General features: G+C 41.2%; 1 protein-coding gene across 2 annotated transcripts in view; it reads left to right on the plus strand.

The window, feature by feature from the left end:
* The first annotated feature begins 2118 nt into the window (after positions 1-2118).
* Positions 2119-13391, plus strand: part of SLC25A24 (solute carrier family 25 member 24) — a 37775-nt gene continuing 26502 nt past the window's right edge. For both annotated transcript variants that reach the window (XM_067538332.1, XM_067538334.1), the window contains exon 1: positions 2119-2609. In XM_067538332.1, coding sequence (XP_067394433.1) covers positions 2427-2609 — 183 coding nt within the window. In that variant the 5' untranslated portion in view covers positions 2119-2426. The remainder of the gene's footprint in view (positions 2610-13391) is intronic.

Below are 13391 nucleotides of genomic sequence, written 5' to 3' on the forward strand. Positions count from 1 at the left end.
AAAAACTGGTGTGAGGTCAGATTTAAGCCTGTCATATTAGAAAAGTTGTTTAATAGCACTGCTCCAAAAAAAAAAAAAATTCTCCACACTTGATGTAGAGCATTCTGTCATCATGCAAAAATTAATTAGCCATTGCATAATTGTTAGATAATATGGAATAAATAACATACACCATGTATTTAAAAATTAATGCATGTTGTGGCTGTCTGTGGTGATGCACTCCAAGATGTAAGAAATAAAGTCATATCTTGTTAAAGCAACACGGTGTTGGCTTTACACCTGGGCACATTAACAATGATCAAAGGAAGAACGAATTTAAATGGGTTTGTTAATGAATAGTAGTGGAGATCCAGTCCTTGTTTTGGCCTTTATGATACAATAAAAGTAAAGTAAAAAGAATAAATTGATGATGGCAAAACCCTAAGTGTTACCATTTCTAAATTCTGAAACGTGACCTCAGCTGAAGCCAACAAATGGTTGTGGTAGGGTACAGAGGCCCTACCAGAGCATGGGTAACAGGCAAGGAGCTCACTCATCATGCATGTCTCCTGCTGGCACAGAAGAGTGGAATAAAATGAAAGGTGTGATGACTGAAGTACCAGTTAAATGGAATGAGGTAAAATAGCATAGTGCTAACTCAAACAAATGTGGGGGCCCCTGAAGAACCATTCAGTTGCACCTAGGTGTTCAGGATTTAGTGAATGTTCCTCAGACTGCTATGCCACAGAAGATAGGAGCAACTAAGGAATGTGTCTAGAACTGGTGTAATTTTCCCTTGGGGTATTGTACTCTCTCCACAGAGCTCTCAGTCAGTACAAAACGTCTTGTACTCCATAGCTGGCAGTACTGGAGCATGAGTGGTAACTGTTCCACTGTGATTTCAACATGCTCCTGATAGTGGAAGGCTCAGGTGATCTAGGACTCCTACAGAGCCTTGAGGCAGGGACCATGTCTTCTTTGTTTACATAGCACCTAGCACAATGGAGCCCTGTTTGGATGGCGAATTCTGAGTACTACCAGAATACAAATAATAAATAACAATAACTGAGTGAACCAGCCCTGAAACCTGGAGTTCTATAAATAGTCTTCTGCAGTTTTTGCAACTCAATTATTGCTGTATTGCTGTTGCATGAGAATCTGAAAGTGAAAGGGATTACAAACAAAATGAAATTGATTAATCTATTTTAATTGTCAGCTAAATAAAGTGCAAAAAAATAAACTGAATATTGCACATTATTTTTATTTTTGTAATATAAAGCATATCATAGACAAGGGATTTTTTAAAATGTAAACTTCAACCTGACATTTTCCTTTAACCATTTATTTCCCTGTGTTTTCTAATATTTATTTTAAATTAGTATCACGTAAATGCTCAGACTCAGTGTTGATGTGTGTGGTATATAAAAGCCTATGAATCTTGGGTTCTTGTATGTTCTCTATTGCCACAGTATCTGAGCGCCTCATAATCTTTAATGTATTGATCTTCACAACACCACATGAAGTATGATCTCCATTTTACAAACAGGGAACTGATGCACGAGGCTAACCTAAGATACTGAGTCCCAAGTTAGTACCCTAATAGGACCATCCTTTCTCTCCATGGAGAAGAGAGAATATTTACCATAAATGGAAAGACTAATGAACGACCTGTTCAAGTACCAAGCCAGCCCATTTATCCAAGGACAGCAGAAAAGGGGGCTGAATAAAGTTTGTAATAAACAGAGGCGTTTACAGGGTCCCACCTCGCTAAGCACCGACCTGCTGCAGACGCTGATCGGAGGGGGTGTATTTGGGTTTCAGTGAACTGGGAGCTTCAGTTAAACTGGCCTGGGTTGCCCTGTATTGCCCACAGGCGATGCTGTCGCTGGCCACGAAAGGTTCACAACGCCCTGGGCCGTGACAGCCGCGTGCAGCGCAGCAGCTTCCCGGAGACGTTCTGCCTTCTCTCGGGCAGGAAATGCCTTGCAGTTCTCTTGTGTAACTATGGCCCTCACCCCGGGCCCGCCTCCCTCCGCACTCGGGAGGGGCCGAGCAGGGCTCAGCTGCTTCTCCCCGCCCCACGGCTCCCTGTCGAGCTGGAAAGCGGAGGGAGCAGCTCTCCCATCCCCCACCCGTCAGCTTCCCCGGGCGAGCCCGCCCAGCCTAGCTGCCCGCCCACCCCGTTGCTCTGGGCTGGGAGCAACGCCCCGGCCCTGCCCGTGGCCTGCTGCCCAGGGAGCTCAGGCAACGGACGAGCGAGGGAGACGAGCCGCCTTTGCCTTTCCCGCCGCGGGCCCGGGTTGCTGCCTCCTGCTCCTCGCTGTGACCCCCGTTTGCCCAGGCCCCGTCCCCCGCTCCAGCCGCTCGGCTCTGCTCTCGCCTCCTCGCTCCTCTCTGGCAGCCTCTGCCTGCGTCTCCCCGCCGCCACGCCCGTCCCCGGCTGCAGCATGTTTCGGTTCCTGCGGGGCGCGGGCCTCCCCGAGGCCGCCTGTGAAGAAGCCGGCAGCAGCGGCAGGTACGAGAACCTCTTCAAGAAGCTGGATCTCAATGAAGACGGGCGAGTGGACATCGGCGAGCTCCAGGCGGGCCTGAAAGCCCTGGGCATCCCCCTGGGCAGAGATGCAGAAGAGGTAGGGGCTGGGGCTGGGGCCGGGGCCGATGCGTGCGTGAGCGGAGCTGACTCCAGTGATGCAAATCTCTAAAGTTTTGGCAGAGCACAGGGTCTGGCTTCTGCAGTCGGGAGTGTGATGACGTCCCCGGTGACCACTCGCCTCTGGCCGGTGTGAAGAATGGGGCCCAGCCTGCCCAGGAAACTGAGGCAGCTGCTGCAAAGTTCTTTGCCTTTCCCTACGGTTATTCCCTAGCCGTTTTCTGATATGTTTGCTCTCTTGCCCATTTCAGATCCCTTCTGCTCTGTTGTGGGGTACAAAGCTTAACCCATTAGAAGAAGCAGGCCATACAACCACAATGGAGCTACATTTCTAAAGTCGCTTTGCTACGTTTAGGTATATAAGAAGGACTAGATCCTTCTCCCCTCTGTTAGTGTAAATCAGGTGTAACTCAGTTGAAGTCAGTGGAGTTACACTAGTGTAGATGAAAGGAGAGACAGGCCTGAAATGTGCAAACCTTTTTGTCAGGGTTCTGGTGGGAAACAATTAAAACAATTTGTTTTAATGTGTCTAATTTAGATACCTTAGGCCAGACAATTTTTAAAGTAAAGTAACAGGACTGCTGGAGGAGGCGTTAGCACTTCATAACCCCAATCCTGCAAATGGATCTGCACTTTAGTGGAACTCTGCTGTCATAATAGTATGCTTGCATGCTCCCAATTCAGGACTGAGGCCTGTGTTTTAATTCCTTAGTATACAGTGCTTACTGTAGGTACCATCGTGTATAGGGTCTCTGTAAGGCTGTAACTAGATAAAATGTCCTGAGTAAAAATGTTATTAATAGCCTGGCAGTGGGTAATTCTGTGGGTGGTTGGGCTTGGCCTTGCTCACAGTATGTCATCTCTTGTATTTCACCATCCCTTGTGGAATGATACATTGATATCACATCAAAGCCAAGGCCCAGCATAATAAAGAGAATGAACATTTGCACCTCTGTGCTTGTATGATCTGAGCCATGGTGGTGTAATTTCCTTTTGGGCAGCAGGTAGGAAAAGTTTGAACCTCCTCACCCTGCAACCTCTGTGTCAGTGGGGTGTAACACAGCACTGGCTACTGAAGAAGAGATACAAGTAAAAATGATAGCCACTGCCCAGGGCTAGGACAAACAATTGGATTTGAAGAGTTAAAATACTTTTTTTAGTTTGTGTTTATAGGACGCACTGCATGACTTCGTACCCAAAACATTCATACGTCACTTGTATTGTGGTGGTCTTGTTAGACCATTGCACTTGCATGCCCTTCACTGTCAGTGGTATAATTTCATTTAGGAACATAAAAATCCTTTTTAGATGGTGAAAATCATGCTAGCTGCACTGAGTTTCATAGAGCTATGCTGAGTTACACCAGTTGATAATCGTCCCATTTATCTAAAAAGGAAACTCTTCTTTCTTACTCTCTTTCAGTCATGGCTGGGGCCATATTGTGACATGGCTTATCATACTCAAACCTGTGTGTAAGAATCTTGTTAGGATAAGGTGACTTTGTTCTGAGAAGGCAATCTTTGTCCAGTGTGTGTGACTTATAATTAGATCTCCTTGTTAGCCAAAGCTAATGAGGTTGGCCTTACTAGGATAGCTAATCTTAAAAGTTTACATTTGTTTTAGTTATCTTCAATTTGTATTGACTTTCCAAATTTGTTGTCAAACCTGAGATTAGTTTGGCAAGATAGAATTGGCTCTATCCACTGTCACATACATAGAATATCTCTGACTTCTATAAACATTATGCGTTTCTCTCATTTGTATTATATAGAATAAATATTTTGTTTTTTAATAGTGCCATGCTTTATTGATTAGGCCTCCACTTATGGAAATATAAGTGTGTATGGGTGTGTGCATGTGTGTGCACTCATCCTACAAAGGGAATGGGAGACCCAGAACAAATGGCCTAATGATAATGTTGCGTGTATTCTTAAAACTCACCACTTTCAAAAGTTGATTTTGAATAAATAAAAGATTACCTAAAGGAACTTTTAGCTTCCTGGCTATTCTTGGCCTTCATTGATATTCTATATTGTCATTACTCAAGGCAGTTTATTAATATTCATATAGGAAAATAAAACAAAACAGGAAATGCACTTTTGAGACAGAAACATGTCATATGGCCTCCAAGTCAGAGGGATTGATTTTTGCTTTCACCTGTGATGGTGCAAATCCAAAGCAGGCTCACCAAAGTGAATGGAGTTACAACTGTGTAAAACGGGTGCAACTGAGACCAGTGCTGGATCTGTTGAATTAGAGAACCTGATTTAGTTGCGGTATTCAGAACCACCATTGCAATGAGTGAATTTGTGTTCTCTATTTTTACCAGTTACTTAAGAGAGGGACGGTACAGTCTGTTTGCTTAACTATGAGAATTGTCCATTTTAAATTGCATGCCAGCAGCAAATGTCAATCCTGCTTTGGGTGCTCACTACTGAAAACCTGTTGCACCTGTTTCATGCCTGATATAAAGTTGGCCTTCTATCTGGTGCAGTGGATGGTTGGGAATTGACTACCCAGATTTTCTGATGTTTAAGGGAAACTGAATGTTTAGTTTCCCTATCTACTGCACTGAAAACCCTAGTTGTTACAATGCCATATATTTCTAAGGTTTTTTACTTATCATAGCAACCTAATAATTCTGTCACTCTTCAGTGTTGCTTTATAATTTTTACCTACAGAGAAAACTGAATCAAGTGTAGAGACTGAGGATCTCTCTGCCACGTACAGCTTAGTTACATCAGTGTAAATTGGAAATAAATCCACTGAAGTAAGTGGAGTTATGTCTTTACAGTGATGTGACTGAGAGCAGAAATTCTCTTCTCTTCCTTTAGCTGCTACAAAATTAAAAAACAAAACAGAATAAAAATAACCCTACCCTCCATGAGTCATGCCATGCATTTAAGGGGTGAAAAAATATCTATGGCATACACTGAACTTCCTGTATGTACATAGTTTTAAACTTAATCTGCACATAGTGTGACTCAGAAATGACTTAAGGCTATCTTAAGAGAGCCACAGGCAGCCTGACCTCCAGCTCTTTACCTGCGCTTACATAGCTACTCAGTTTTTTCTGCCCTTTTCTGAATCTAAACCAGGTACGTTTTTCCTGTTTTGGTGCTTTGTTTCACTTCAAGCCTTAGCCTTGATCTACCATACAAACTTATGTTGATATACTGCATAGCTCAGGAGTGTGAAAAATCCACTGATCTAACCCCCAGCGTAGACAGCTATGTTGGCAGGAGTGCTTCTCCCGTGAACATAGCTACTGCCTCTCTGGGAGGTGCAGTACCTATGCTGATGGGAGAAGCTGTTCCATTGGTGTAGGTGGCATCTTCACTAAGCACAGCAGCACAGCTGCACTGGTGTAGACAAGCTCTAAGTCCTGATCTACACTACAGAGTTAAATTGATGCAAGACAGTTTACGTTGATCTAACTATGTAAGTGTCTACACTAAAATTTCACTCCTGTTGACATAAGTGCCCTGCTATGCTGACTTAATAACTTCATCTCTACGAGAGGTGTAGAATCAATGTTGATGGAGTTAGGTCGATGCAATGTCATTGTAGACACTGTGTTATTTATGTTGACTGTTACTGGCTTTCAGAAGCCGCCACATGATGCACCGCACTGACAGTACAGTCAGTACAAGTGCTCCTGGTGAGGACATACGCTGCCAACATAAGGAGTGTAGTGTGGAAATGCAAAAGTGATTAACTGTGGCAGCGGTATGCCGATATAACTTAGGTCAACATAATTTTGTACTGTAGACAAGCCCACTATCTGATACTGTATCTGTCATGTTACAAGCAGCATTGTAAATTTAATCCAATCTGGTGCTATTTTTAAAGTCTTACATAAAAATATTGTTTGCTTTTTTTTTTTAAACACTATTTTACTAGCAAATTGCTTCATGAAACTGCATCTTGCTATTCAAATTACAACTTTGAATTGTACTGCTCTTTATCTATGGATACACAAACACACACTCATAATACCGTTCAGTATTAAAATGGCAGGAATGCTGAATAAGGAAACATTAATGAGCTGTCTTCGCTATCTATCTTCATTATTTCCAAATTTTGCTTGGGGGATAGATTAATTGTATTGAGACATGATACATTTATTGGAAAAGGAAAATAATTAAAATATTAGATAAAGGACACAAATTGTCATTGAATTATATTATTTAATCCTGGCACACAAATCCTAACATTACTCCTAACTAACAGTACATGTAAAATCATAGAATCGTAAGATAGGAAGGGACCTCAAGAAGTCTTCTAGTCCAGTCCCCTGCACTCAAGGCAGGACCAAGTATTTTCTAGACCGTCTCTGACAGATGTCTGTCCAACCTGCTCTTAAAAATCTCCAACAATAGAGATTCCACAGTCTCCCTAAGCAATTTATTTCAGTGCTTAACTACCATGACAGGAAGATTTTCCTAATGTCCAACCTAAATCATCCTTGCTGCAATTTAAGCCCATTGCCTCTTACCCTATTCTCAGAAGTTAACAAGAACAATTTTTCTCCCTTCTCCTTTGTAACAACCTTTTATGTACTTGAAAATTTATGTCTTCCCTCAGTATTCTCTTCTACAGACTAAACAAACCCAATTTTTTCAATATTCCCTTATAAGTCATGTTTTCTAGACCTTTAATAATTTTTGTTGCTCTTCTCTGGACTTTCTCCAATTTGTCCATGTCTTTCCTGAAATGTGGCACCCAGAATGGGACACAATACTCCAGTTAGGGCCTAATCAGCGTGGAGTAGAGTAGAAGAATTACTTGTCTTGCTTTCAACACTCTTGCTAATTACATCCCAGAATGATGTTTGGGTTTTTTTTTTTTTGCAACAGTGTGACACTATTGATTCATATTTAGCTTGTGATCCACTATGACCTCCCAGATCCCTTTCTGCAGTACTCCTTCCTAGACAGTTGTTTTCCATTTTGTATGTGTGCAACTGATTGTTTTTTCCTAAGTGGAGTACTTTGCGTTTGTCCTTATTGAATTTCATCCTCTTTACTTCAAACCATTTCTCCCATTTGTCCAGATCATTTTGAATTTTAATCCTATCCTCTAAAGCACTTGCAACCCCTCCCAGGTTGATATAATTCATAAACTTTATAAGTGTACTCTCTATGCCAATATCTAAATCATTGATAAAGATATTGACCAGAACTGAACCCAGATCTGATCCCTGCAGGACCCCACTCAACATGCCTTCCAGCTTGAATGAGCCACTCTGAACTCTCTGGGAATGGTTTTCCAACCAGTTATGCACTCACCTTCTAGTAGCTTCATCTAGGTTATATTTCCTTAGTTTGTGAAAAGGTCATGTGAGATGGTATCAAAAGCCTTACTAAAGTCAAGATATACCACAGCTACTGCTTCCTCCCGTCTACAAGGCTTGTTACTCTGTCAAAGAAAACTATTAGGTTGTTGGTTTGACACAATTTGTTCTTGACAAATCCATGCTGACTATTACTTATCACCTTATAATCTTCTAGGTGTTTGCAAATTGATTGCTTCATTATTTGCTCCATTATCTTTGAGTCCTGAAGTTAAGCTGACTGATCTATAATTCCCCAGGTTGTCTTTATTGTCCTTTATATAGATTGACACTATATTTGCCCTTTTCCAGTCCTCTGGAATCTCTTGTGTGCAGAAAAGTGCCATTACATACTACTGTAATATGACCAAGTTTAGTGCTGTTTTACTGCTGTGAGCTAAGACTGGCTGCAAGATTATTGTGTTGGCTAATTTTAAACCTACATATATATTATTTCAGTGGTGTGTGCAAGGTGCTCAATTTTATTCAAATGTATGTGAAGAAGTAGTCCTTTCCCATACAGTCTTGCAATCTTGGTAATTTTGCAAAGACTTATGCAGGTGATTAGTTCTGCTGAAGTGAATGGGACTAAACTCAATGCATAAAATTAAGTACATATGTAAGTCTTTGCACAGTCGGGGCCTAAGAAAAGATGATAAAACTCATGCTTCATGGTAAATTGACTACTTGTATGGTTCAAGAAACAATTTCTCCTTCATATTAAAGCATTATATAATTGGCCTCTTGCACAAGGAAGGATAGGATATCTGGATTTTTCTAAAGAAGCATCAGATAAACCCTCTATATATTTTGGGATAATAGACTGTATGGCATGCGCTAGTATTTCCTCTTCCCCCGTCTTCTCATTCAGCTGTATTCATACTTAATATTTGATCAAGCATTCTGGCAAGTGAAATAACATTGTAGATATATATGAAGATTTATGTGCACAGAAATTAAAAATAGAATAATTTCTCTCACAAAAGGACCCCATAGATCACACCAGTAAAAGCATCATGAGATGATGCCCTACTTGTCCTCCATCCTGTCGCTTTGCAACAGATCAAAACAAGACTTCTTAAAAATTGGAAATGTGCATATCTGAAAGGCTGCCAGAACGGCGCTAATTATAGTTTGTAGTAGGATCAAAGTAGAGACACAGATCACATTACAAAGGTGGCACAAAAGCCAGATGAACACATTGTTTCAAGCCAAACAAAGAGGAAATGCAGTATGGCCACAGTATCATATGGCTTTCCATAGACAGCATTAACTATAATAATACCGTTAATGCACGGTCATTCTGAACAGTGGGGAAAAAAATCATTTGCAGAGACGCATAAGGAAAATTTTTAAATGAGAGCGAAACAATGGGGCCAGATCCTTCACTGGTGTAAGTTAGTGTAGCTCCAGTGATTTGATCTACTCAGAATACACTGAATGTGTTAGACTAGCATCCCGTAAATGGTGCATTTATATGCAGAGTTCTATTTTTGTTCATCTCATCATATTTCATATCAATCTTTGTGATAAAGCTGTAGACTAAGAACAAGACAAGAATGGACAAGAATTTTCAGGTGTTAGTTTTCAGAATGATAGCAGATTATTCAGATGTTAATTTATATCTAGCCCCAAGTTAAATCTAGTGAGATGTTATCAAATTGAATATTTAAGTTCCAGTGACAATTTATGGTCTGAGTTGAATTACTTTTATTTAATGCCATATTTTGACATAATGGGCCTGATACTCATTTACACTTACACTCTGTAGCACTTCAGTGTAGGCACTCCCTACAGTAATGGGAGAAGTTATCTTGCTGTAGTTAATTGACCTCCACAAGAGGCAGTAGCTCCATCAATGGAAGAATTCTTCTGTTGACCTAAGCACTGCCTATAAGAGGGGTTAGGTCAGCTTAACTATGTCACTCAAGGGGGTGGGTTTTTCACATCCCTGAGAGATGCAGCTGGATCAGTTTAATTTATTAGTGTAGGCTTGGCCTAAGGCCCTTTTACATAGCTGGGGCAGTGAAAAAGGGGCCTCAAGGTGGGAGTAAATTATGTTTACACCTGCATCAATGTCCCTTTGCACTTTCAAAGTGGTATAAAGGAGCCTTAGTACAAATGAGAATCAGGCCCAATGACCTTTACTTTTGCAATGTATTGGATATTGGTTTGCAGTAATATCAGGTAAAATGATTTTTCTTTTATACCTTGAAAATAAACCAGAAAGTGACCTAAAAGTCCAGCTTTACTTTTAAATACTTGTTGCCTTGACCTGAAAACATCGCAGAACTTTGAAGTATATTATAACAAAAATGCAAAAGCAAAACATTAATTTGGAATGCTTTCAACTAAATCAAACTTTCTGAGGTTTACATTTTCTTTATAGTACTGTCCATTTTGTCTAAGAGGAGGTTTAAATGCATAATTATACAACCATATTTATTACAGCATAGTCAAGTATGTGTTAACATTTCCCTTATAATCTTCTATTTTAAGGGTCTTAAAGCCACAAAGCCAATCTGTGTGTGTGCGTGTGAGAGATCAGGATAAAACTTGTGATAGATGTTTCTAGCTTTGAAAGGATTTCCTTCTTTTATTTCATCTATTAAAAAAGCAACCCTCTGCCTCTCCCCCAAAAGCTGCATAAATGTCACACAGCTTCGTTAATCTTTTTTCTTGATAAGACAAGGTGAAGTAAGCAGCCTTTTAGGCCAAGTTAACCTAACTTAGTGCCTCTTCATTATGATGTAGCCTGGATAATCAACATTTCAGAAGTGGCTGTAGCTGCAGCAACTGCTTGAATACAAGTTTGGACAGCTTTCCAAAAGCAGACGATAACAATACAATACAAGGTTTACCCACAAAGTTCCTCATACATTTCTCTCTCAGTTCCCCAATGCCCTCTATGTTCCATTGAAATTGCATGACTATTTGCAAATTTTGTTTCCTTAATTCTCCCATTATCACCTTACTTCCTGCTTTCAAGCCAGGTAAGTCTTCTGTTGCTGTGAATGTAAGCTGTCTCCCTCTCCTTCTCTATTCATAGATACTCTTTTTAGTAACTGAATATTGATTCATGTGTAATGAAACTGCAACGATTAAGTCTCTTCAAACGTGCAGTAGAGAGCATAGAAGATTCCAAACCTTACCATGATCAATGTCTTATTTTGCAGAGTTTAATGATGAAAAATCACAAATGTTTCTTCAGTAATGCATCTGATTTTAGTTTTAATAAAACATGCAGGTTAATTAAAATGAAATAATTTTTATGACCATCAAAGTCTGCCATATGCAGCAGTCCCTGAGTCTCCATTAAAAAGATAACAAGTTTGCTTATCATACTTAGGAAGTGAAAATTAATCTTTAATTAATTAATTCACTTCCAAAGTGAATTCAACTAAACTGAATTAAAGTCACTTTCATTCAGAATGAGTGTGTCCACTGTGGTTGATGGCCGGCTTCCCCCTAGTGGGTCTCGCGCTCTTCAGCTTGTAGTGGGCCGGGAAGCTGCCCGTCACCCCATCTTCCCAGGGGAGCGGGGAGGGACCCGGGCCCACCCATTCCTCCAGGTCCCAGCCCCGGGGCCCTATGAGGAGCAGCTATGTGCTGCTGGTACTGTTTTCCAGACTGCACGCTCTTTCCCTGGGCTACTTTTCCCCTTCCTTCAGTCCTTCTGGCTTTTTGAGCCAGTACCTTCCTCCTGGCCACTCCACGACAAGACTCTGCTCTTTAGTCCTCTATACAGGTCAGGTCAGGTCAGGTCAGGTCAGGTCAGGTCAGGTCAGGTCAGGTCAGGTCAGGTCAGGTCAGGTCAGGTCAGGTCAGGTCAGGTCAGGTCAGGTCAGCACTCCTACTTCCTCCAGCTCCTGCACTGACTGTTTGGAGCAGAGGGCTTTTATGGAGCACCTGGCTAGTCCTTAATCAGCCTCAGCTGCTCCTAATTGCCCCCTAATGGCTCAGTTAGGCTGTAGGAAACAAGGCCCTGAGCATTCTGGGACTCACATATCTCCCATCCACCACTCTCCTGCTGCCCTCCGCCTTCGCTATCTCACATCACATAGAAGTTTAATACAGTTTAATTAGACCACCTTTCATTAATTTGGATTAATAATTTTGAGCATCTCCATGTAGACAAGCCCACGTGATAGGCAATCCTCCGCAATAGACAGATCACCCTACCAAGTATATGCAAAGTTGCAGATGGAGAGCTCATGCAACGACAACTCATATCTCTTATGCTGTGCTGCTTCAGATTCTTGGCAACTTTTAACTCCCAAATCCATGAGACTGATTTGTGAGAGTTAATTCAGGTTTTACAATAATGACTTCTGTATGCCGTACGTAACAAACTGATGGGGTTGGCATCTGTTCTTCTAGGATCATTTTGTAGATTTTGTTGCTTGGAATGGACTGGTGAAAAGAAGACCTCTTGCTCCCTGGTACTATAAGAAGGGAAAGCGTCAGGTCAATAAATGGTGTAAAGTGTTTACAGGGACAAAGTTGTCATGCAGTGATCAGCATCACATATATATCATGGTTCCTATTCATGGATGGATGTCAATTTTGGTAGAAGGAAGAGGCCACTGGGCATACTTCAAATAACAGTAATGCTCCTGGGAAGGAGGGGAAATAATCCAAAATACGACATCTGGATAGTTAGGCCTGGCCTCAGATTCAATCAGATGCAAGGGAAGGAACTAGTGGGGCGCAGAGACAGTACTTTCTGATAATTGTTTTTTCAAATCAGAGACTCACATTTTAAAAAAAATTAAAAACATACTTTAAACATCCTATTTATTTTCAAACACATGCTTTGAATTCTGAAAAGTCATTGTAATGGAATTTTCATTTAGGACATTGTCCAATTTCCACTGACGATAATAGGGAATGCCTTTATCTGATTGTGACGGGCTCTCTGGGATACAGCCTGGAACTGTGGGAACACTGTGCCCCCTTAACTCTCCAGCCTGGGCTGTCTCTCACAATGCTGTGTCATTGAGAAACAGCAAGCCCCTCCAGGTGTGCTGTGGTCACTCAGCCATCAGCATGTGAAGACTCACACCCACTAAATTGCATGAATACTCTCTAAGACACTCATGAATCATACAGAGAGAGTCGCCAGCCAATCACTCCAGCTGCCAGCCTTGCACCCCAGAAATATACCGATTTACACAGCTTAAGACTCCCTTGGACAGTGCAAGCTCATTTAATTAGTTTGCCACTTCGACAAAGGGTAGTGGATGTGCAACAGCCCTTGTTAACCTGAGCTGAGATTCCCCAAACACTTCAACCAAAAACCCACTGTTTTAGGTAAAATATAAAACAGATTTAATAACTACAGAAAGATAGATAGATTTTAATTAATTTTAAGTAGCAGGCATAGAGCTCTAAGTTGTTTACCTAAGAAATAAAAATAGAAACTCA

This window comes from Emydura macquarii, unplaced genomic scaffold (assembly GCF_026122565.2).
Source record: "Emydura macquarii macquarii isolate MOO-44397 ecotype Brisbane River unplaced genomic scaffold, CSIRO-AGI_Emac_v2 contig_480, whole genome shotgun sequence".
In the NCBI taxonomy this organism is placed as follows: Eukaryota; Metazoa; Chordata; order Testudines; family Chelidae; genus Emydura; species Emydura macquarii.